At 35.1% G+C, this 25491-nt stretch overlaps 3 protein-coding genes across 3 annotated transcripts; all 3 read left to right on the forward strand.

Moving 5' to 3' along the window:
• Positions 1-7997: 7997 nt before the first annotated feature.
• Positions 7998-8939, forward strand: OR8K5 (olfactory receptor family 8 subfamily K member 5). The gene has a single exon (XM_015247781.3). The coding sequence runs from the start codon at positions 7998-8000 to the stop codon at positions 8937-8939; it is 942 nt and encodes a 313-aa protein (XP_015103267.1).
• Positions 8940-13035: 4096 nt separating this feature from the next.
• Positions 13036-13995, forward strand: OR8K1 (olfactory receptor family 8 subfamily K member 1). Its single transcript, XM_015247782.1, has one exon. It carries the CDS (start codon positions 13036-13038, stop codon positions 13993-13995), a length of 960 nt encoding a protein of 319 aa, XP_015103268.1.
• Positions 13996-20347: 6352 nt separating this feature from the next.
• LOC102526995 (olfactory receptor 8J3-like) lies at positions 20348-21316 on the forward strand. The gene is given in 1 exon segment (XM_015247783.2): positions 20348-21316. A coding segment is annotated over 1 exon segment (969 nt).
• Positions 21317-25491: the final 4175 nt, after the last annotated feature.

Below are 25491 nucleotides of genomic sequence, written 5' to 3' on the forward strand. Positions count from 1 at the left end.
CCTCCAAGAGGACAAATTTGGATAGAAGGGAGAACTGTATACACATATACATTTTACATCAGCCTCTAATGAGCTCTTACAGCTTAAATCTTATAGAGCAATGCATGAAACCTTGGGAGGCCCTGTCCTTAAGGGACCTTACATTTTCCCATGACTCATAAATCTCCCTAAAGTCTGTAATTAACTAAAATGCTATAAAGAATTTAAAAAAAATCAAGCTAGGGGGAGGGGATTCTTGAATTCAGTAAAATATAATAGGAACAATAATTGAGAAGAATTTGCTCCATAGAACAGAAAATGACCTAAGCGGTAAGTGGTTAGACATTGCTAGGTTTGTTACAAATTTTGTCTTTATGCAGATGTTCAAGATAAGGAACCTGAAAATGCTGTTACTTTTAAAGACTCTTTAAAAACAATACGCACACACAACACGCACAAACACAAGTTCTGATGGTTAGGTCGCCTATCTCTAATTTCAGTTTACTGTGTAGAGTAAGTTGGAAAGAATACTAGAAATGTTTAAATTCAAGACTTACATTCATCAAACTAATATTTACCGAAGGATGCCACACTCTAGGCATCATGTTACACACCAGAGACGAGGGGGTTACCAGAATGATCAAATCTTCATTTTTAGAAAGACTGAATAATAAATATACTTCCAAAGGCACTTAGATTATCTAGAAATCCATTACTAAAACAGGAAATAGGCTTTTATAAATCATGGGGAAAACATGGATCATCACTATAGGGAAAAATGGGAAAGATGCTCAAATTAGACTGGTAGGGAAACTGGTAGTATGCATTTCATGAGGGCTTTTGTCAGTCTTGGTACCTGGAATGTTGAATTTTAATAAATCTGCTGCTGAAAACAACTGGAAAATTAGAGGAAGGCATGTAACAGAAGTTTTCATATATTAGATGTCTGTCCACATAAAACCAGGACTTGTGAGAGAAGGGACATGATTACTGTCCCTGACATGGAGTGATGGTAGGTACATGGAGAACACAATAATCATGTCAAGATAAAGACACAAAATCAGATTAGGAAGGGATAAGGTGCCTGGAATATGTGGAACTGGGTACTGGAGTGGAGACACCCAAGCTGACGAAGTGATCACATATCAACGTGAGACGCTGGTTGATTTCTAAACTGCATCTACTTATTAAGGTGAGATTCCGTAACGCTAGATCATAACAGCTACCAGGGAAAAAGAAGCCACCAGGGATCTGCATGATGAAAACCACCAGTTTACACAGGGTTGGGACACATTCAAGTTCTGTCAAATCTTAGTGAGGAATTTCACTGAATCTCTAAGGATTTCAGTGGAGACAGCAGAAGAGAGAACTGACCCCAGAGGAAAGGATGCACTGTACTCCACTCTAACAAAACTCCACATTAGCTCACAAAAGGATTAAGCAGACTTGCAAGTAAATAAATTTCCTGCCAAAACAAAGCTCAACACTGTTTGAAGAAAGATTTAAAATTCTGGACTCAACTGAAAAATGTTCACAATGTCCAACATCCAAAGAAATATTTATATGCATGTTGAAGAAGAAGGAATATGTTATGCATAACCATTGACATTATGAAACATTAAGAAATATTAACATTATGAAAAATAAATCATCATATCTGGACCCAGGAAAACCAGAGATGATAGAATTGGCAGATAAGAACTTTAAAACAGTAATAAACATTTCTAAGAATTCAAAAGCAAACATGAACATTAAAAAGAGAAGAATCATGATAGAAAACCAAATTGAGTGACTAGGGCAGAATATCATATCAGATATGAATATTTTATTGTGTATTTGTTAAAGGCAGATTAGACATTACAGAAATAAATTAGTGAATTTGACATAAGACAATAGAAACTATCCACACTTAAGTACCAAGAGATTAAATAGAAAGCATTAAAAGTGTAGACACTTGAAAGACCTAAAAATAATACATACAGGGAGAAAAAAAAGATAAGAATGAACACAGACTTTGTGACAAAAATAATGGGAAGCAGAAGAAAATTGAGCAACCTCTTTAAAACACTGGAAAAATATCAAACAATAATTCTATATCAGGCAAAAACGTAATTTAGAAACTCAAAGAAATATACATTTTCCTTATTTGTTCCTGGTAATGACCAAGTAAGCTTTGCTAAGACATGCCACCTCACAGTTAAAAAACTAATATCTTAGAAAATACAAAACAAAACAAGCCTGAAATCACCGGAGACAGAAAATCAGGCAGAGTCTGAAAGGCTTAATTAGACACGAATGGAACCAGTGATTTTCTCATTTTACAAATTCTATTTTGAGAAAGGCCTTGATCCACTCCAAATGGGAAACTTGTATATAACACACTGCCTTTCTGAGCTAAAGAACGGAAAGCCAGAATGGGGACAAACACAGTCAAAGGAAAATAAAGGATGAATTCCAGGAAGGGGAAAGCCAGGGAATGTTAGATTCATACTCTGTGTACCAAGTTAACTGACCCTGAGCCGTGGAAGTGTGGAGCAGATCCCAGTATGCCAGACAGAGCTAAAGATATGAAGTAACATTTGTATTACCACCTAGGAGACAGGACTTGTAGTTTGAGTCAAACCATGTTAATTTTCTGATAAAATATAAAAGAAAAAGAAAAAAGAAAATCAAGGATATAACAATATTCAGACATCTTTGTAGCATGTTATTACAATGTCCAAGATAGAATCCAAAATTCCTTGACACACAAATGTACAAGAAAATGACATCAACCACAGAGAGTGGTTCTTGGTTCTGCTACCTTCTCAGTCATCAGAGAGTCTGTGCACCGTGGGCTGGGGCTTCACTAACTATATGGCTTCTCCTACCTACTCTGTCCCCTTGCCCACATCTGTTTGTATATGTGGAGCGCTCAGATGGGAGAGAGCTTTCTGCCCCCCCTAGTGGTAGCACAACTCTGCTTTGTATCACTGCAGGATCCTGGGCCAAACAACTGAAGCAATAAAACATCTAGAAGAAAATTTGGAAGAGCTGTTTTATCCAGCATACATATAAAATTTCCAAAAAAAACTGATTGAAAAACAATCACATTAAAATGGGCAAAAGTTTAAAAGAAGCTAGATGAATGACCCATGGGTACAAAGGAAAGTGTTCATTATCTTTAGCCATCAAGTAAATGAAAATTAAAATCACAATGAAATAATTTCCCCCAGTTTCCATGTCAAAATAAAAAAAATTCTACATCAAATATTGGCAAAGATATGGAGAAAATGGACATCACATATATATTTGTTGGTGATGTAAAATGCTACAATAAGTTTGGAAAGCTTGAAGTTTTCTATAAACTTAAATATACACTTACCTTATGATAAAATAATTTCATTTCGATCTAACAAAGAGAAATTAATCCACCTGTCCACAAATAAACTTATATAGGAGTGTTTACACTAGACTTTTTATAATAAACCAAAACTCCAATATCCATCAATAGGAGAATAAGGAATCGTGGCATATGCACATAGTGGACCGTGTATCCATAAGAACACAACAGAGATGAATTTCAAACTCATTATACTGAATGAAAGAAACCAGATTGAAAGTATGTATTGTGTGATTCGACTTATATGAAATTCAGAAATGGGAAAAATAAGTTTAGGGATAGAAACCAGAGCTGCAGTTGCTGGAGGTGGGACAATATTATTTGGGGAGTCAAGAGATAAGGAAAATTTCCTCCTGATGGGCGTGGTCTAGGTTGTGGGGGGTATAAAGCAACAGGGAGATGTCTTTGGTGTTGAAAATGTTCTGTATCTTGATTTAGGTATTAGGAACAAATAAATTATTCTTCAAAACATATCCATCTTTAGCTGTATGTGAATTTCCCTCAATTCTTGTACATATGGAAGTTATAGAGAAAGAGGGCATGAGTGAAATGTTACGAGAAGAATAGTATCTTATATTAGATTTTATTCTTAATGAGGTTTACTGAACGTTACCCAAGAGTGGTGGGATTTCAGCTCAAGAAACACTACAGTTGAGGCAATCATTAGAGTAACACATGGCATTGCAACAATCGTTGTGGGTTTACCGTAGGAAAGGACAAGGCAGGTATAGCACTCATTTAAAGACGAGGTTTTAATTTCTTTATATATCTTTAACGTAGTGCCTACTACATAGTTTTATATGAATAATAAATTCAAAGAAAAAATCTTATGTGATGATGATAATGTCACATAAAATGTATCATGAATTTTGAACTGTTCCAGTTTTACTAGGATAAAGCTGATGTCAAAGTATTTTCCATTGTTACTTTAATCATCGACTCTGCATGGGAGTGAGTGCATTTATGTAGGTCTCCATAAACTGTACAGATCATTTATCTTATTTTGTTCCTTTCCTTAAATTGCTTGTTACGTTTTTTTCACTAGGGAATATATAGGATGGCCTGGATAATTAGTAAGCACCTCAGGCAATTTAAAAAAAAATCACTGAGATAATTTGGGCTTAATCATCTGAATAAATTATATGCTATTTCCTCAGGCATCATCACAAAGAGAGAGGAAAGGCATATATTCTCCCTACCCAGAGAAAAAGTAAATGTAATTTTGGAGAAAATCCAATACTTCATTAAAGGTGAGTAGATAGGAAGGTCGACTTTGATTATCACCTGGGTGTTGGTTATTTCCCATGGATTCTGGCTGCTGACCATTGACACTCTTATGGTCGGTGACAGCTGATACTTTACACCACAAAAAATCAGCATCTCTCTTTTTGACTGGAGTAATACAGTAATTTTAGGACTTTAAATCCTATGAATTTACTAGATGTCATACATCCATTTGATTTCGGAATGTTGAAAGTGCATTTGGATATTACAAATGAAGAAGTTGGAAATATCTGAAAAAATCATCACTGATCTCATCTATTAGAATCTATTAAGGTTAGGATTTCTAGATAAAATACAGGATGCCCAGTCACATCTGAATTTCAGATTAAACTTTTTTTCTTAGTATATGTCCTATATAATATTTGGTAAGTATAGTTTTCTATAAACACATCCAATGCAATGTTTGAAACATAATATGTTAAAATATGCACTATATTATAATATTTTATAAAATTTTGCAATATTTTTAAATGAACATAATTTGAATTTAAGGATATAAGTCCTTCTATATAAGGATAACCTCCCATGCATGAATATATAGATTTTTTTAGTTGTCTGCTTATTTTCCCTACTGGTTGCTTTCCCTTTGGTTAATTGTTTTTTCAGAACAGGCTTTACAAACTGAGTTAGTTGACTGGCAAATAAACAGAATTATTTAAGAGTTATGGAGAAAGCCCTGAAACCCAAATAATTCCAAACTGCTATCATCAGGTCTGAGGATGGAAAAGCAGTCATCCTTTTGCTTCCTTTTTGTATCCTGCCTGCGCTAATGGTTAGCCCTAAATGGAAGTATATAAAATGTTGCATCAACATGTCCAAACATGACCAGAGATATCCTTTCCCAAATAAGAAGAATGGGCAAGGTATTAATATCACTTTAATATCCTGATGGCAATGCTTTTCCATAAATGCCCAGAAATGAGATTGCTGGATCATATGGGAAATTGCTAATCAACAGATATGAAATTTCAATTATGCAAGATGAACAGTATCAGAGATCTGCTGTACGACATTGTGTATAGTTAGCAATACTGTGTTTTTCACTTAGCACATTCTCTTGCTAGAATGGGCAAGCCCAAAGAATCAAGACATCTTCAGAGGGAAGTAATAACTGACACTGGAAATGGAGACAAACTCAGTAAATACTAGAATCATTCTTAGCAACACTGAAAACTTCAGAATGGTAAGATCGGGACTGGAATTTTGAATTCCTTTACGTAACTCAGTGTGTCTCTCATTCTGCAGGAAAACCTTAATAGAAGGTCCTGAAACACTTGACTATTATTTGTAAAATGGTAAAAAAAAAAAAAAAAAAAAAAAAAAAGCAAAACAAAAATCCTGTAAGCAGAATGGGACTCAATGGAGAAACGACAGACAGAATCATCCAGGAAAAAGAGAGAAATGGCTCAGTGATATTCACTATTGCCTTCCTCCTTCATTCCTATTCCTTGGATCAAACTGGCTAAATCCACACTAAAAATGAGTGATATCTAGAGTCCTGCCAAGTGCCGCTGGGTGGCTTCATACTCCAGGTGACATTTTGCTGGACTCTGTAGGGGAGCACCCTCCACCAAAAGTTTCTTTGGCATGTGGATTATTTCCACCTGAAAACCACCAAGGCCCAAAAGATTCAGGAAGAAACATCGAATTTCTCCCTTATCCCCAAGTAATTAGATAAATGGCTTATTCCCAGAATAGAACTATCACCAGTGGCAGCTACAGAGACAGTTGCCTAATGTGGTGAGGGAAACTCAGGCAGTGCATCAAGATGAGATCAGTGTTCACGCTGCCTACCATTGTCTGTGCGTGGCCCAGCAAATATCTGTTTACCAAATACTTGCTTTTCCATCTCCACATGAATTGCCTCCCTCACCTTTGAAATCTCAAACCACTACCCTCAACATCCTCTTCTGTCTTTAGCTGAAGATGATATTTAAAGTGAGGACTTCAGTCATTTGGGCGAGTTACTCAAATTTCCTGGGTCTCTCTCGTGTATACACATTATATAAATTTTATTTGATTTTCTCCTATTAATCTGTCTCACAGCAATTTAATTGTTAGACCAGCCAAAAGAAGGGTAGAGGAAAATTTCTTCCTCCCTGACAGCTCTGATGAAATGAAAATTTATACTCTAAGGCAAGTCAAAGAACTTTAAACATAAAAATTGTCCTCTGCCTTTTAAGCTCTTCTCCCCTCTGCTGTGCATTGCGTGCCTGCATTATGTACCAAACCGCCCCCATCAGCAGAAAAACCCATCAGCTCAACCACAAAGAGCAAGGTTCTATCAATGAGGTAACTCCTTAGGAGAGAGCTTTCCTTTTCAATCTTGTCAGGGACCACGATGACCCATGACCCACTACTCACCTTGTACAGGTAGAGCTGGATTGTGTTAACTGTCAATAATACGTCACTTGATGCACAGCCCTCTGTTTCAAAAACTTATGTAACTATGTTTTGACCTTTAATAGGTAGAACAGTTTTCAGAGCTTACTAAGAGGCTGTTCCTGGATTATAATCCTCAATTTCATTAGAATAAAATCCGCCATTTCTTTCTTAGATCAACTGATTAATTTTTTGTTCAACAACTCACAGAATTTTCACCTGATAGGGAGGAGTTTCTGCCTTGGCCCATTTGGACTGGGCAGGCTAGAGCTGAGCATTCTATTACATTATAATAATTCTATCCTGCATTTTGCCTGATTTGAGTATGTTGAACTCCAATGACTCCTCCAACTGAAAATCATGCTTAGAGAGTTCCAGAGTTTCATGGAGAAGAAACTGAATGTGAAAGGAAGGGAATCCAGGTAGATTAAGATAAAGCAGGTTCATTATCTTCAATCAGAGTGGTTCCATTTGGTTTTACTGACTTCCTATATAAATTTTATAAAATGCAGAGGGTGACACTATCACTGAATATTTTAAAATTCCAGTGTTACACTCTTTATATACACTTTTGTACAATTTGAGAGCACCACAAGAATTCTCAGACAAAAATGGAAGTGCACGAAAGAAAAATTGGCATATGATTGTGTAGATGAAATGAAGTCTAACATTTCTCTGTTAATACCTATATGGATTTTTTTAAATCAATGGCTATGTTCTAAATATTTCTGATGCTTTAGAGTCTCATGTGTCATAACAGAGCATGTGTTTCATTTGACTACCCTTTCTTGGGAAGTAAGAGTCTATCATTTATTTTAGTTTCAAAATCAGATGTGGAAATTATTTTCCGATGCCCTGTTACTAAGAAAACATCCATTCTGTCTACATATATTATACTTTGTGTAGGTGACGCTACATGAAACTAATAATAAACCCACTATTTTTTTCCCAGAAAAGCTAACTGGACTAAATGGGCCAACAGAATCTATCATCATTGACTGAATTCATTCTGATGGGAGTCACAAGGCAGCCTGAACTGCAGGTCCCCCTTTTTGGGGTCTTCCTCATCATCTACACAGTCACAGTGGTGGGCAATCTGGGCATGATTACCTTGACCCAAGTGGACTCTCATCTACACACACCTATGTATTTTTTTATCAACCACCTGGCTTTCATTGATCTTGGTAATTCTACTGTCATTTGTCCCAAGATGCTGGTAAATTTCGTTGTGGATCAAAATACCATATCCTATTATGCATGTGCCACACAGTTGGCTTTCTTTCTTATGTTCATTATCAGCGAATTTTTTATCTTGTCAGCCATGGCCTATGACCGCTATTTGGCCATCTGTCACCCTCTGCGCTACAATGTTGTCATGTCCCGGAAATTTTGTCATGTGCTGGTGGGCATCCCATATCTCTATGGTACCGTTCAGGCTCTAATGTTCACTGTTAAGATTTTTACTTTACCCTTTTGTGGCTCTAATGTCATCAGTCATTTCTACTGTGATGATGTCCCCTTGTTACTTATGCTCTGCTCAAATGCACAAGAAATAGAATTGTTGATCATACTATTTTCAGCACTTAATTTGATCTCTTCCCTCCTGGCCATCCTACTGTCCTATGTACTGATTCTGATATCCATATTTCACATGCGTTCTGCAGAGGGCAGGAAAAAAGCTTTCTCTACGTGTGGTTCACATCTGACAGTGGTGTTTGTGTTCTACGGGTCTCTACTCTTTATGTACATGGAGCCTAATTCCACTCACTCCTTCCATACTGATAAACTGGCCTCCGTGTTTTACACTTTAGTGATCCCCATGCTTAACCCCTTCATCTACAGCTTAAGGAACAAAGAAGTAAAAAACGCCTTTTATAGGATCTTTAAGAATCAATGCAAACTTTGTATCTAATATCCAATATGGAATATTGTTTTAAAAAACTGTGATAAAGGCAAATGTTACTTGATAATATTTCTAATAAATATAATTGCATTCTTTTTGGTTCCACAGCCAAGTCTAATTAAAATTCAGCCAAATGGATCTTCATATTTTAGATCTCAATTAAATGTCACTCCTTCCCCAACATCCCAACATTCCTTGCTGTTGATTCAATGCTTCCTTTAATGGTTCCACAGAATCCCCCATCTCTCCCAGCAGAAACATTTATTAAACTCTACGTCACCAAACTGTGTTTGTTTCTGCCAGGTTTGTTTTTTTTTCTTTATGGCAGGTATCTTTTCAATCATGTTTTCATTGTATTTTCTGCACAAAACAGGAGTGTAAACGGTAATCCTCTTAAAGAGCAGATAATTGGATCACGATTTTTTTTTAAATTCATTCTACTAGTCTCTGCCTTTGGCGACTTCAATCCATTTACATTTAAAGTAACAATATTACAAGGTTTCTTTGAGTTTCTTACTGAACATTAATTTGGGCATGCCTATAGTGAAAGTCCACAAATCTATTAAAAAAGAATAATCACAGAATTATAAGCTGAATAATTCCAGAGACGACAAAGCCCAGGAAGACATTAGAGTTACAAAAAGCCAGAAAGCAGAATCTTTGTTCAACACCTGGGCATCCAGTATAGAGGATCTCAGAGGTAAGATCTACTGTAGACTTCTACTCACACAATTTGAAAACAAGTCCTAAACAGAGCCACCAAATCCCTGTTTAAAACATTTAACATTCTTTTAAGAAGACAGAAAAATACAACACTTATTAACATAAAAATTCACAATATTTAGCATTCAATCCCAAATACTAGACATATGTGAGAGCAGGAACATGTGATCTCATCCAGGAGATGATTAAAATGGATTCTTAGATGACAGTGATGATGGAATTATTGGGCAAGGACTTTAAATTTATTATAAATATGTTCAACATACTAAATAACTTAATAAAAACACTAACCTTTTGAGTAGGCAAAAAAAAGATTAAAAATAACCAAATGGGACTTCAAGAGATGAAAATAGAGTACTAGATATAAACTAATATTTGCTGAATAAGGGTAACAGCAGATTATACAGTGAAAAAGAAACAATAACTGCTCTTAAACACATAACAAGAGACATTACCTAAAATAAAGCCAGAGAGAGACAAAAATACTGAATAATACCATGATCTGTAGAAAATAGCGATCTGTAGAAAAATAACAAGCTACATACTGTACATCTAAGTGTAGATCTAAGTGGAAAGAAGACATTACATGGTGCAGCAAAACCATTGGAAGAATGTTGGACAGAATTTAAAAAAAAGAAACCCTATAACCCAAGATATAAGAAGCTAAAATAATTCTAAGCAGGATAAACAGAAAGGAAATTATACCAAATCACATCACATAAAATGTCTGAAAACCAATGATAAAGAGAAATCCTTGGAATTCAACCTGCAATTGTCAACCTATAGGTTGACATAAGGATTATATGTCCATCAAAAATATTCTTGGTTAATGGACACTGTATTATCAAATACTGCAGAATCTTTTTCTACGAAGTCATTTGTTCATTTGCTCGTGCATTTTGTGTGCATGTGTGTGTGATACACCTAATATGCATATTTCATTTTGTAACTGAGATGCTGACAAAGTTATACTTATGTTTTTCAGTGTTGTGATGTATAATTTATTTCATTAGACCCAGGCATGAAATATTTTTTATTTTTCCTAGTAGAACATTTGGAGAATAATTAACAGGTATACAAGGCACCCTCCCTCAGGTGATTAGGTACATTTTTTTAATCCTTGAATCAGATCAAAACGTTAACAAAATGAGTCTCAAGGGGATAGCAAAACACTTAAAAACATTCTGCAATAGACAATGAGGGTTAAAACAGTAGAAAGTCAAAGCAGATTCTCCAGTAAGGTGAGTAGAAAACACTGGTCTTCCACAATTTCTCAGGACATACAGCTTAAACCCAATCATCACCGTAGACCTTGAAGGGCGTTAAGTTCTGCAAAACTGTTTCTCCCCTTGCAATGTACTTTCCGGTCATCAGTAGGACTCGTGTGCAGGACAGATCTGTTATATCATCTCTGATACTCTGTTCTATGCATTTAGATCATCTCAGTTTTTCAAATAAACTTAATGCTTCAGTTATCTATCTTAACAAGAATCTTTTTCTATCCTAATTCAACTGGTGTCCCTCCTGTCCCACTTTCCTTTCCTCTCTGCTTAGGGTGACCTTAACAAAGCAGAAGAATGTCTCTGTGTTTATGAGGATATATTCTGAAGACAGAGTAACATTTATTAATACCACTTATTTCCTGGGTGACATTTGTTCCTGTGCCCCAGTTTCCTTGACACTCAGATAGATTATGCTAATACAGTTGACCTTCGAACAACATGGGTTTGAACTGCACAATCCATTTACATGCAGATCTTTTTTCAGTACGTATGCTACTATGTTCATCAGTGATGGTTTGTTGAATCTGCAGATGCAGAATCCCCTGTGGATATGGAAGGTGAACCATAAGGTTTAAGCATTTGCAGATGTTGGCATCTGCAGCAGGTCCTGGAAGCAATCCCCTGTGAAAACAGACAGCTGACTGTACAGTTTATTTCCTAGAATTATTGTGTGGATCATATGAGTTACTATATGTAAAGTGCTCAGGTAAATGCCTGGCATTTAATGAGTTCTCTATCAGTGCTTGATGTTCATTTGTATTCTTCTTTCAAGTGGGTCTCTTTACATCAATTTCCATAATCCATCAGCATTAATAAATAATCAGAATGGCCAAGCCCTTTTTATATAGAAGTGGGATGTATGATTGGAAGATCATTCGAGGTGATTCAATAGTCAGAAACAACTGATGTGGCAAATGAGGACAAAGATATTAACAATGAAATTCTGAAATTAAAATATTATAACATTGGATCTTATGTTGGGAAAACAAGCTGGGCTATAGTCGGTGAAAAGTACTGAAATTTGTACTCAGTACTCAGAGGTTTTTCTAATCACCGTCTAACTCATCACTCCAACTGTTTAGAAAGTCTTTTTGTGTCTTGCAACTTTAAACAGATATGGTGATTGTTAATAATATAAGGTTTATGGTTTAGGTGTAGATTTTTTTCTTTTACAAATTACTTGGAAATTTTTAAAACCTGAAATATAATAAGTCACGATATATTTCAAAAGACTTGGGTAAAAAGAAGTAGGCCATAGTAGCCATCTCAGAAAAATCTCTTCAAAATGTCTTGCCCCCTTAAAGCATGCTTTACCAAAGTGTTAATGAATCTGTGTTTCGTGTTGGTCTCAGTCTATTGGTAGTGATTCTATCAACGAGGAAAGCCTGTGGGCACTCTAATGCCCCTTACTATTTGCAGTGGGCCCTCACAGATATTTCCCCAACTAGAGTCAGTGTGTGATGGCTGGACCAGCCCTTGTGAATTTTATTACAATTGCAGGATACACCTAAGCAACAATTTTCAGGGAACTTTTGAAAAACAGGGTTTATAGCACACATTCTGGAGGGTTCATGGCATACTCAGGGCCAGGCAGAGAGGCTGAGGAGAGAGAGAGAGAGAGAATACCATGAGTTCTGGCTTGATTATGGTCAAGGGTGGGGCACCTAGATTCACTTTTTAATGGTGCATTTAAAATGAGTAGGAATTAAAGTGCAGGAAGGGAAGAGCAGGGTCAATCAAGCAGTCAGTTACCTACATCATCTAGGATTTTCTAAAAGAGAATTTAACAGACAGGGCAGGCTGGCTACCTGATTGTGTAGCTGGAAATGTATTTATTTGAGGTGGATGTCTTTGAAATCCTCCGCAATCAAAAGCTTAATGTCAGGAACTTATATTACAATCAAAAAAGCTAATCATTAGGCCCTTTCACTGCAGTGTGAATGTAGATGTGTATAGTTTTGACCTGATGGGAAGAGGAATCTTTATTTACAATTTGAGACAAAGAAAAATGACTATATCTCATGCACCATGTATGAAATTCTCTTAGAAGATAGCATCTCAAGTATAATCAGTACTGATTTTACACACAGGTCACCAGGATGAACCATATGGAGAAACATAATCATACTGCAGTCTCCAAAGTGACAGAATTTATTCTCCTGGGGCTCACTGACAGCCCAGGGCTGCAGGCACCTCTTTTTGGAGTCTTCCTGGTCATATACTTGGTCACAGTGATGGGCAATCTGGGCATGGTTATCTTGACCCATTTGGACTCCAAGCTACATACTCCCATGTACTTTTTCCTTAGACATTTGTCGATCACTGATCTTGGTTACTCCACTGTCATTGGCCCCAAAATGATGGTCAACTTTGTGGTGCACAGAAATACAATTTCCTACCATTGGTGTGCCACCCAGCTAGCCTTCTTTGAGGTTTTCATCATCACTGAACTGTTCATCCTATCAGCAATGGCCTATGATCGCTATGTCGCCATCTGCAAGCCTCTTTTGTACAGGGTCATCATGGCAGAGAAAGTGTGTTGGGGACTGGTACTTAGTCCCTATCTCTATGGCACTTTCGTGTCACTATTTCTCACCATTAAGTTATTTCAATTGTCCTTCTGTGACTCTAACATCATCAGTTACTTTTACTGTGACTGCCTGCCTCTGATATCCATGCTCTGCTCCGACACACATGAGTTAGAATTGATCATTTTGATCTTTTCAGGGTGCAATTTGCTCTCTTCCCTCTTGGTTGTTCTTGTGTCTTACATGTTTATTCTTGTGACCATTCTCAGAATGAACTCAACGGAGGGGAGATACAAAGCCTTCTCCACTTGTAGTTCCCATCTGACAGTGGTGGTCGTGTTCTATGGGACATTATTGTTTATTTACCTGCAACCCAAATCCAGCCATGCTTTTGCTATTGATAAAATGGCCTCTGTGTTTTACACCCTAGTGATCCCTATGCTGAATCCATTGATCTATAGCCTGAGGAACAAAGAAGTAAAAGATGCTCTGAAGAGAACTTTAACTAATCAATGCAAAATGTCCCATTAATATCTTAATATTCAGTTACAAATTAAGTCCAAAGATTGTTGTTTAATACCCTGTCACTCTGATTATAGCATCAAAAATGCGAATGTTTTACCAGATTGTTTTTCTCTTTTTCTGAATAAAACACTTTCTCTTAAAACTCCTTGTACTCTTTTCCAATTCAATTGAATAAATATGGCAGCCAGATAATTTAAGTCCCAAATGATTTTCAAGGTCATATTGGAATTTAAATGTTTTTAGAGGTAAGGCAGATCATGACAAATTTTTGCTTAAATTTTGACTTAAATAGTTGCTTAAATAGTCAACATGGAGTACCATTAACCAGAAAATTAGTAATGTATATGTCACAGCAGTCACTGTATATTAAATATAAATAAAATTAAACCATAAAAAATGTGTGGGTTAGACAAGAGGCAAGAAAGTAAGTAAATCTCTGATTATAACACAATATGAACAAGCTGCTTCAAGAATCTAAGCTGAATAAGAAATAAAGCATGAACTTCAGAATGGAATTTTCAATCTGATTGCATTCATATTTTTTAATCTCAAGGCTAGAATGAGCATTTGGGAAGTTTTTTTTTAATTAAAAACCATGAGAAAAATATAGGCTAACTCTGGGTCTCCCATAGACCATCAAACTATAGCTGACTTTGGCTTATGATAGCCTCCCAACAAACAAGTTGCGTTGAGATTGGCAAACTCAAGAAAAGTAAGTTATCTGGTCATTTACTAAAATGACATCAATATTTTGAAAATCTTTGGCAGTGATAACAAAGATTAGAGATGAATGACACACTCTAGGGTTAATTGCACTTTCATTACGTCTATTTTGTCTTCTTCGCGGGCTCGTATATACACAGAGCCAATATTTTGAATGGATTCTGCTAACAACACTTTATTCCCATTGTGTACTCACTCAGCAAATAAACAGATTCCATATGTCTTAGTCTCCTCTTTGCTGTTTGAAATGGACTTTTTAAAATTTTTTAAATATATACACTACCCTAGTCATGCTTGCTTCAATCTGTGCTAATATTTAAAGAGAAAATTGTGGGGAATTAAATCAAAATCTGAACTAGGGTCTCTTTACCCCAGATCTATGCATTTTGTTTATTTGTCCCTTTTTTAATACACTGTGGTTTACTTTATTGAGAGTTCATCTTAAGTGTTCTCACCACAAAAGAAAAAAAATTGTGTGAAGTAATGGATATGTTAATTAGCTAATTATAATAATCATGTCACCTTTATATACATATATCAGAATATCATATTGTACACTGGAAATACATACAAATTTTATTTATCAATTATAATTTCTATAAAGCTGGAAAATATTTTTAAAATGTAAATAAAAAAGAAATAAAACATAAAGTAAGCAAAATAAAAGAAATACAAAATTGCATTCTCCAAAAATATCAACTTTGTTTACCATGGTAGTTTTCAATCCTGTCCCTAAGCGTATTTACTGTTATAAATAAATTTTATTTTCTAGAGTAATATTTTACATTATACTGCAAATACTTTTTTGGTCACATGTATTTCTTTACCAAATTATAGCATTTCCATTACTTTTTACAGTATATAAATAAAGTTAATTAATATTAATAGCATTCTGCAGTATCATTCATATAGAAAGAACTTTTAAAAAATCCTAATACATCATATTTCCTACAACTTACTTTTCTAACTTGAGAATTTTTTTTATAATCCATAGAGACAAAGTTTTAAAGGATATGTAAAGTTGTATTAAAAATATGTCTATACTTTACTTAATAAATTGACAAACCATATACATATTTCCAGCATTCCTCCATACTAAGAATACTCATGAAGATTTTTATAGATTTTAATAATTTGTATGACTTCTGCAGAGCAGATTTCGAGGAGCCATTTTCTGCCTACTGGAGAGATGCATGTTTCCAAGTGTTTTGAAACCTAGAGCAAGATGTCCAAAATAAGTACCTCCCTCAGGTCATGACACCTTATCATTTTTAGGCGGGTCAAAGCCCCTCTCTTTTATTTATTTATTTTCCATTCCAATTTGTTCTGGGCTGAATTGTGTCCCACCAGAATTCATATGTTGAAGACTAAGTATCTCAGAATGTAAGTGTCCTTGGAGACCAGGCCTTTAAAGGAGGAATTAGTTCACGTGAGTTGTTAGGGTGAGCCCTAATGCAATAATGATTGATCATTTATCGGCAAGCCAGGGAGAGAAGCCGCACAGAAGAAACCAAATGCGCTAGCTTCTTGATCTGGGATTCTAGACTCCAGAACTGAGGAAATTTATCTCTGTTTTTAAGCCACTAAGTCTGTGGTATTATGTTATGGCAGTCCAAGAAAACGAATACATTTCTCATCTTTATTTCTTTATTCAGTCCCCGCTACCTCCACCAGGTAACCATCCCAGTGTATTCAAGGTGAATCTGTTTTCTTGTGTTCTTGCAAAGTGTACATTACTGTTCCATGTGCATGTATGTATACCCCATATAAATGGCATTTTGCTGTATACTTCAACTTCCAGCTTTAAATTTAAGGCCTACAGGGGAAAATCTTATGACAAAAAAAAAAATAAGTATGGTTGCAAAGAGGATTTAAGCCCCAAAGAAGAGAAATCCTTCAGGCCAGTTTTCTTTTTACATAATTCTCTTAGTCTTTAAACACACAAGAATGTGTATCTGAAACATTTAGTCTTTAAAAAATATATTTGTGTGACTGGAAATTTATAGACATGACACAAAGGCTTTATTTTTAAATATTGTTTTGATTCCTCTCTAGGAGTTATCTTCTGCCTTTTCTCACCTGGAATATAATCATAAAGAAAATATTAAAATAATATTTTTATTACTGAGGATTGTTTTTAGGATGACACATCCTCCTCTTTTGGGAGGGTGGGGGAAGTGGTAATTAGGTTTATTTATTTTAATGGAGGTGCTGAGGATTGAACCCAGGACCTCTTGCACGCTAAGCGTGCACTCTACCACTGACCTCTACCCTCTCCCCACATCCTCCTTTTAATATCCACTCTATCCCATTTCTTAAAATAATAACTGTACAGATTTTGTATTCTTTGAGCTAAAAATGGGGGAAAAAACCCACTAGAGATAGTGGCATAATACAAATATAATTTATAGATAGAGTTTGTTCCAATTTCACCATTAGCCCAATGGTCTCTCGCTTTCCAATACTGCATTTTTGCAATAACAAATCTCTGACTGCAAATGAGTTACCTCTACAAATACACTTTAATCTGATGTCATGGAGTTGAGCTCCCTTCAATAATGTAGGTCAGACTGCCACAAAATAAGACTGCAGGGGTGTCTGGTTGAACTCCTACAGGGAGATCTTGTTAAGGAGCCAATCCCAAAAGACATCTTCCCAAAGGATGCAGAAGGCAATTTGTGGATGCTAGAGTCTCCTGTGTTTCAGAATTGGGCTCTCAGTGGTTTATAAGGCCCATCAACCCTCACTGCCACAGAAATTCTAAGAAGCTAAAGCAGATTTTCCATTAGAGGTGGGTAGAAAATATTTATCTTACTTCTGTGTAAATAACCTTCAAAAGATCCAAAACTATACCTTAAACTGAGCCACTTCACTTTCATTTTGGAAGGCACTGGGCATTATGAATGATCAAGTAATATGCTACTTAAAGTAAAGCTTATTTCCAAGATTAACATTTTTGGAGATAACACATCATTAAATATCACCCAGCTATTTATGTTTCAGAATTAGAATTGGCATCCTTAGGTCTTCTGTATTTAAATAAATTATATCATTACTGAAACAATAGATTTTTGCTCACTGAGATTATTTATATCACAGTTTTATTTCTATAATATTAGCTAAAATGAAAAAAAAGTGTGTTTCACAAAAAACCTGTGAAAGAAAATTAGATACACAATTACCCAAACTTTACATGATGTTCCTTTTTGAGAATATAATTATACATCAGAAATTTTCTCACCAGTTTTCCTAAAGCAACTGCTTAAATCGTTCTAAAAATTTTGCTCATAATTTCTATCCCCTTCCAATCATTTAAGTCATTACTTTCATAATAGAAACAGTTATTGTTTTAAAATGGAAAGCTGATCATATTATTCACTTATGTTAAAATTTACCAATGCCTTGCATTTCACTTAGAATAAAATCCAAATATTTATTGTGACCTACATCATCTAATTCTACTAATTCTGCATTTTCTCATTATTATTCCAGTCACATTGGCATTCATTAAATTCCTTCTCAAAAGCAAACGAGAAAAAAACTCCAAAACTTGGTTACTTTTTACCCCAGAGCAGCATCTTCAAGAAATACACTCGTGCCTGGAATCCTGGAATGTTCTTCCTGTGGTTTATTCAATAGTAGGTTCCTTTCCATCCTTTAGGCTTCAGTTCAAATGTCACCTCTCAGAAAGGCCTTCTCTTAACGTCCTGTTTGAAATAGTTCTCCCAGGTTATCCTCATGCATCTTTGTGTGTAATTTACTGACTGTGCTTCCTACAATCTACAATTAGCTTGTCCCTATGTTTTGTTTCAGCCCTTTGTCTCTTTCTTATTATTGGAATTGTAGATCCAGAGGTGAGGGACAAGTAATTTAACTGGATCTTGAACATTCCTTGGCATGAGTAGGAAATAAATGAGTAAGAGTATGACTCAAAGAAATCAAGGGGAAGAACAATGTTGAGGGTCAGAAGCAAACGAATAACAAATGCTCAGTAATGTTAGGAGTTATTGCAGTCTTATTGCTTCAATTCTTTTTACATTCTTGCTTCATTCCCTTTCCTCACTGGAGAACAGTTTTCCTTTTTTTTTAAATTTTATTCTTTTTCAAGAGATAAAATATTTCAGACTCTGACCTTTTTTTACAGTTCAGGCGTTTATGATATATATCTTTTTTCAAACCTATTTATTGAGGTATGATGAATGCAACTGACATACAAAATGCTGTACCTCTTTAATGTACACAACTTGATGAATTTGAAGATAATATACAGCAGTGAAACCATTATCACAATCTATGTCATAAACATATCCAGCATTTTCGAAAGGTTCCTCTTGCCCACTTTATGATTACAATTATGGTTATTTACACATGTGTGTGTGTGTGTGTGTGCGTGTGTGTACACACTTAAATTTTTGCTAAAGGTTACATCTTACACTAAATTGTGGTCTAAATGCCAATATAGTGTTAACACTCTGGAACGTAACTCCAAATTTGCAGGTAAGAGACTATGACAGGACTTCCCTGGGCCAGCTGCCCATCACTGGAAATATCAATTACAACTTGGCAGGGGCTCTAACTTGCTCAGTTAGGAGCAGGTGATCATCCTTCAAACAAATATCTCTAGGAAAATATTCATGAATATTATAATTGCATGCTCATTTTTTGGCAAATATGTGTAATGTGAGGATCATAGAAGCTTTATTAAAATAAGAAAGCCTATTATTACAGTAAAAAATATAAAAAGTGTAAAATTATGTGAAGAAAAAGATCAATGGAAAATTAAGTCCATATACATTTTAAAAATTGTATAAGTAATGCTACAAAATTCTACAAATTAAATTACTGGTTAAAAATAAAAATGGAAAGAATATGAAGAATGACATCAACTTGAGGCATAAGAAGGAAAAAAATTATGAGAGGAAAGAAAATGATGTATTATCCGATACAGCATAGTGGATAAAATCACAAAAATGGTCACATTTTCACAGATACCAACTTTTTAATCTAAACAGAGAATCAGCAACCAAAAAAACTGAAATGAGGACACATCTCCATGTATGTTTATCTGAGTTAACAAATGAGCAAAAGGAGTTAACAGAGAATCTGGATGGTAAAATGTGTAAGTTCAAGGTACCTCAAAGTTATAGAAGGATTTGAATAAACAAAAAGGAGCAAGATAGTGACTAGATCATTCATTCTTCAGGAAAAGCAAAAGCAAGAATCCCACACTAAGAAATCACAAGGAGACATTCAATTATTTGAAGTCATGCGATTACTCAAACCTTTCTCATATTCAATGCATGAGACATAAAACATGAAATATGACTTGTACTTTTTGTGAACTAATAAGATATTATTTTATAAGGTTTTTGGGAAATAAATTCTCAAAATACGCATGACTCTGAATCGTCTACTTGATTTTCCATACTTGCTTTTCCTCTTTACCAAATGATTGCAAAGTTGATTTACTAGACATAGAAACTTGAGTTTAATAACTGAGATTAATACATAATTCCAGAAAATCTCATCCAAGGAATTGTCTTTGTCACACAATGACAGTCCTAGAAAATAATTCTTAAAATTTGTAACCGTGTCTCTTTTTCTTGCCTGAAGGCATGACTTTCCAAACTCTTACATGGCTCCTAGGAATTTCAGCTGAGTCACTGAGTTTATTCTCACGGGAATCTCAGACCGTCCAGACCTCCAGATCCCACTCTTCTCTGTGTTCCTGGGTGTCTACGGGCTGACCGTGGCAGGGAACCTGACCATCATCACTCTCACCAGTGTTGACTCTCGACTTCAGACCCCCATGTATTTCTTCCTCCGACAGCTGGCCACCATCAACCTTGGGAATTCTACAGTCATTGCCCCTAAGATGCTGATCAATTTTTTAGTAAAGAAGCGCACCACCTCCTACTATGAATGTGCCACCCAGCTGGGAGGGTTCCTGGTTTTCATTGTAGCTGAGGTTTTCATGTTGGCTGTGATGGCCTATGATCGCTACATGGCCATTTGTAACCCCCTGCTCTACGTGGTGGTGGTATCTCGGCGGGTCTGCCTTCTGCTGGTTTCCCTCACGTACCTCTACAGCTTCTCTACTGCTGTTGTAGCTTCATCCTGTGTATTCTCTGTGTCTTATTGCTCTTCCAATGTAATCAATCATTTTTTCTGTGATATTGCCCCTCTGTTAGCATTATCTTGCTCTGATACTTACTTTGCAGAAACAGTGGTATTTATATCTGCTTCTACCAATTTGGTTTTTTCCATGGTTATAGTTATCATATCTTATTTCAACATCGTTTTGTCCATCCTAAGGATACGTTCATCAGAGGGAAGGAAGAAAGCCTTTTCCACGTGTGCTTCACATATGGTGGCCGTGTCAGTTTTCTATGGGACGATGTTATTCATGTATTTACAGCCTCAAACTAACCATTCTATGGACACTGATAAAATGGCTTCTGTGTTTTATACACTGGTGATTCCCATGCTGAATCCCATGATCTACAGCCTGAGAAACAAGGATGTGAAGGCTGCCTTAAAGAGACTTCTGACAAATTCATGCTGTTCTTTAAGTAAATGTCATCTTGGCACTATAGGTAAATGAAGAGACGGTTAAGTTAGACTGTCATTATGTCAGAGAAAGCTAAATTTAGGAAGCTGATTTATAGGTTTACAAGCAATCTTGGCAATTAAAAGGGGCTAAGATTTGGGAGGCACTAATTTAAAAAATAAACTGAAGCTCTTGGCATGATGAGGTTGATACAGAAACAAAGCATTATTTACTAATTTTCTCATGGAGTGTGCAGTTAGCTAGATTGAAAGAATTATTTCCAGAAGTTTGCAGAGACATCAGCTTAAAAAAATAAGTTAAAATGGAGCGACAAATTAGTGATCAAGAAAAGTAAGTCTCTCTATCTTATTCTTTGGCTTCCTTTTTTCCTTCCTGGATATTTTTTTGGTATAGTTGATCATGGCATCTTGAGGAACTAGAATTACAGATGGCTAAAACCCTCACAGCTGAGTTAGCAAAATTAAACTGACAAGTTACTTAAAATAAAACCCCCTAACTCTTTCTTAGTATTGTTTGAATGAAAAAATATACACTTCTGATAAATTTATATTTTGAATGCTAATCAAATATGATTCAATTTTTTTATTCCAATTGTTATAATCTATACAATTTTTTAATGAAAGATAAAGAATACCATCATTGAATATGCTTTCATGCTGAGTACTATTTGATTAGACTTGGTAGAATCTGTAATAATTCCTTTCTCCCTACTATAAGCATCAGACTTCTGTAGTATGTGTAATAAACAGACTGTGTTTTTATTATCAAGTGTTCAATGAGTCATTCTTGTGAAATTCTTGACATTATTAGAGGAAAAATTGAATTGTTTTTGTAAAATTTTTTTCTGTTTTCTGTTAGTTTTTGAGTGTACACCAACATATATTGTACAACTGAATAAATAGAGTTAATCACACTATATCTCAGATTTATCAAATCAGAATTGAGTTAGCCAGTATGGTAATAAATTAATGGGGTACTATTTACATCATGCATGTAACCATTCTGGACATTTCCCGTGAAGAAGAAGAAGAAGCCTTTTTTGAAATTAATTTACTAAAAACCCTTAGACCTCTAGACTAGCCATGTACCTGGTACACAAACAATATCCCAGAAAATACTTGGTTTCATTTGGACTCTCAAATAGTGAAAATTAAAACACTCAGTGTTTCATGATAAAGTGCCTCGTGTCTTTTTTTTTTTTTAATTTCAAGTTGTGCACACTAGCAGTGCTATGAATACAGCTTCATTTGGAAGGAAATTTCTGAATATTTTTCTTAATCCTCAGAAGTTTCTTTCTAAAACTGTTGAGTAAATAGTCCCCAGTCCTATCTGTTTTATAGCCCCCTCTCTGGTAGATCACAATGCTTGTGTTTCTTCAATTCCTTCCATTTATCATTCATTTTTTTAAAAAGATGTGTCGACTGAAATAAATGCACAACCTAAAAGTTGAGAGTTATGGTTTACTCGGTGGACATTTCTGAGGACTTGAACCCCTTTGAGCCCCGATGACAGCCTCTCAGATGGCTCTGAGGGACTGCTCCGAAGAGGTAGGGGAGGAGCCAGGACATATAGGAGTTTTGCAACAAAGACCAGGTAGTTGGAACATTAAAAGATGACTGTTACCTAAAGAAAACCAGACATCACAAGTTAAAGATTTTAGTGCTTTTCTATGTATGGAAGGGAACAAGTGTCTCTGCTCATTGAAGCTATTCCTTTGACAAGCATCTAGCTCTCTAGGGCCTGTATCCTGGCCATTCACATTCTGTGTCCCCTCAATAGGGTATGGTTGCAGAGGCCAGGCTGCCTGATTGTTCATATACTGAGTTAGTGCTAGAGGCTGATGACTTGATGGCCACAGCATCCTTTATTTACTAATACGGCTTGCAGTATTTTTCATTCACAGATGTCACATCAAAAAAAAAAAAAAAGAAAGAAAGAAAGAAAATGCCTATAGTAACTGCACTGTGAATTTACTATAGCTATAAGTGTGTAGACACCATTCATTTGTAAACAGAAAAGGGTAATCTTGTAAAAATAGTATTTATTAAAGGAAATGAGGAGTACCCTCTTACACTGGTAATCAAAAGTGATTTTTATATTTTTGTCTTTGAGTTAAAGTGCCCTGTTTATACAACATGAAAAAGAAATAAAAATTTTACCCCCTCTTTATTATAGTGCAGTCTAGTTTTTCATAGTTAAATATTTATTTAATAGAAAATGAAGGGGAAATTTCTACATTCATAACCAGTATATAAAACACACAACTTTTCCCTTCTTTTCCATGGACAATGTACTTCTTGTTCATCATATAGTTCAGAGTGATTATGATGTACACTAATGCCCAGAGCTTTTACTAAATGTCTTGTGCATGCAGTATTGAAGGGTAGATCCTTGGAGGAACTGGATTCATATTTCATAAGAAGTTATTTGTAAGAAGTTTTAAATGAATATTCCTACCTAATTTAAAAGCCAAACTCAAAGACTGATGCTAATAAACTCCAATGAAAAAATCATTTTAAAAATAAACTAATGATAACATTTGGAGAAGAGAATCTTAGAACAATTATCTATACTAAAAGCAGAGCTATAGATACTCAGTTCTTCAAAGATAGGGAATCACATCAATAAATCTTCAGCCTGCCTTGGCATCCCAGTGGAACATGGACTGTAATTTTTCTGATAATCTTTCTCGCATCATGCTCTGAGGTAAAATCCACTGGGACAGAGACACTGGCAAAACCATGCAATCAACTTCCATCTAAACCATTAGCAGGAGAAATAGTAACCTACTCTTCCCCAGGTAGGTTAGAAAAGTGTATTTCAAAATGGTGAGCTTTGACTCACTGAGGTGTAAAATCATCACTACAATAGCTCAAGATAAGAATTTGAAAAATTAAAGAGTATAATACAATGGACTAGAATAAAAAAAAATGTTTGGAGTACGTTTTGTAAAACAAACAGTGTTTTTTGTCTGATTTTATATTAGTTTTGGTGAAAGTTTCAAGAGCATCCAGGTTTGATGTGAACAAAACCAACTAAAGGACTAGAAGGGAAAGAAGAGATAATCTAGTTGAATGGCTTTTTAAAATATAAATACAGATGAATAAACTGAGCCACAGAATGTTCAAGTGAATTTCCCAAGTTCATGTATCTAATGAAAGTCAGAACCAGGTCTAGAAGGTAAGGTTGAACAAGTATGATGTAGTCTTTATTTAGAATTTGTAGAAATTATATATGTACTTAACTCTAGATTTTTGCATATTATCTGCTTAAAACTTTCTTTGTCTTAAATCTTTTCACATAGTTTTGATAATGCTTACCCAAGGAAATCTTTCCGTAAACTTTCCCTCCTCAAAGTCTTCTAGTTCCAAGAACTCCTTTCATGTTTGTTTGATACCCAGCTTTTAACTCTATCAGATTATTATAACTCACTAGTCTAAATCTGATTGATTCCTCTCTTTACATGCTAAGCTTCTGATGGCTGAGCTTTGACCTTTATTTGTTGTCATCTCAAAACCCAGAAAGATACTTAATACATAATAGGCAACTGATCAACATGTTTTAATGCATTCAAATGGAAAATTTATATAATGACTTACATTACTCTTTTATATATATGTTTAAAATTAAAAAACATAAAAATTCCAGTTTAGAATCTTATGATAAAATTTTTTAAAAAATGGTTGTGATTGATCAGATTACAAGCTATGTCAAAACTGTGCTTTCTATATTTACAATAGATAAGATTTTACTCAGGCTTAGAGGGGAGTATTTTAGACAAAGGGCATCACTTTGTTCCTAGAGGTATCTTCCAAAGCAAAGAATACAGCTTAGGAATAAGAGGAAGAAATAGTCAAATATTATAATTTCAGTATTAATCTTAAATTAATTAATCCAAACTTAATCTTTATTTCCCCATTTCCTAACATTTAGAAGATACTTAATTAAATATTAAAAACAAAAACAAAAGCAGTGAGGTAGTCAACCATAAAGTGTTTAATGTCTATCGGGGGAAAAGGCATGGAAACAGATGATTGTTATAAATGTGAGAGGAAATATAAATGAGGTATGTCTAAAGTGATTCTAGAACACAAATATGATATATGTTAACTCAACTTGGGGAGTAACTTCAAAGAAGAGGTGATAATTCAACAGACCTTAAAGGAGAAATAGTTTTCCCCTTAACTATTCATTTTTCTTGTAGAGGA

The sequence above is a fragment of the Vicugna pacos genome, chromosome 10, assembly GCF_048564905.1.
Source record: "Vicugna pacos chromosome 10, VicPac4, whole genome shotgun sequence".
NCBI lineage: Eukaryota > Metazoa > Chordata > Mammalia > Artiodactyla > Camelidae > Vicugna > Vicugna pacos.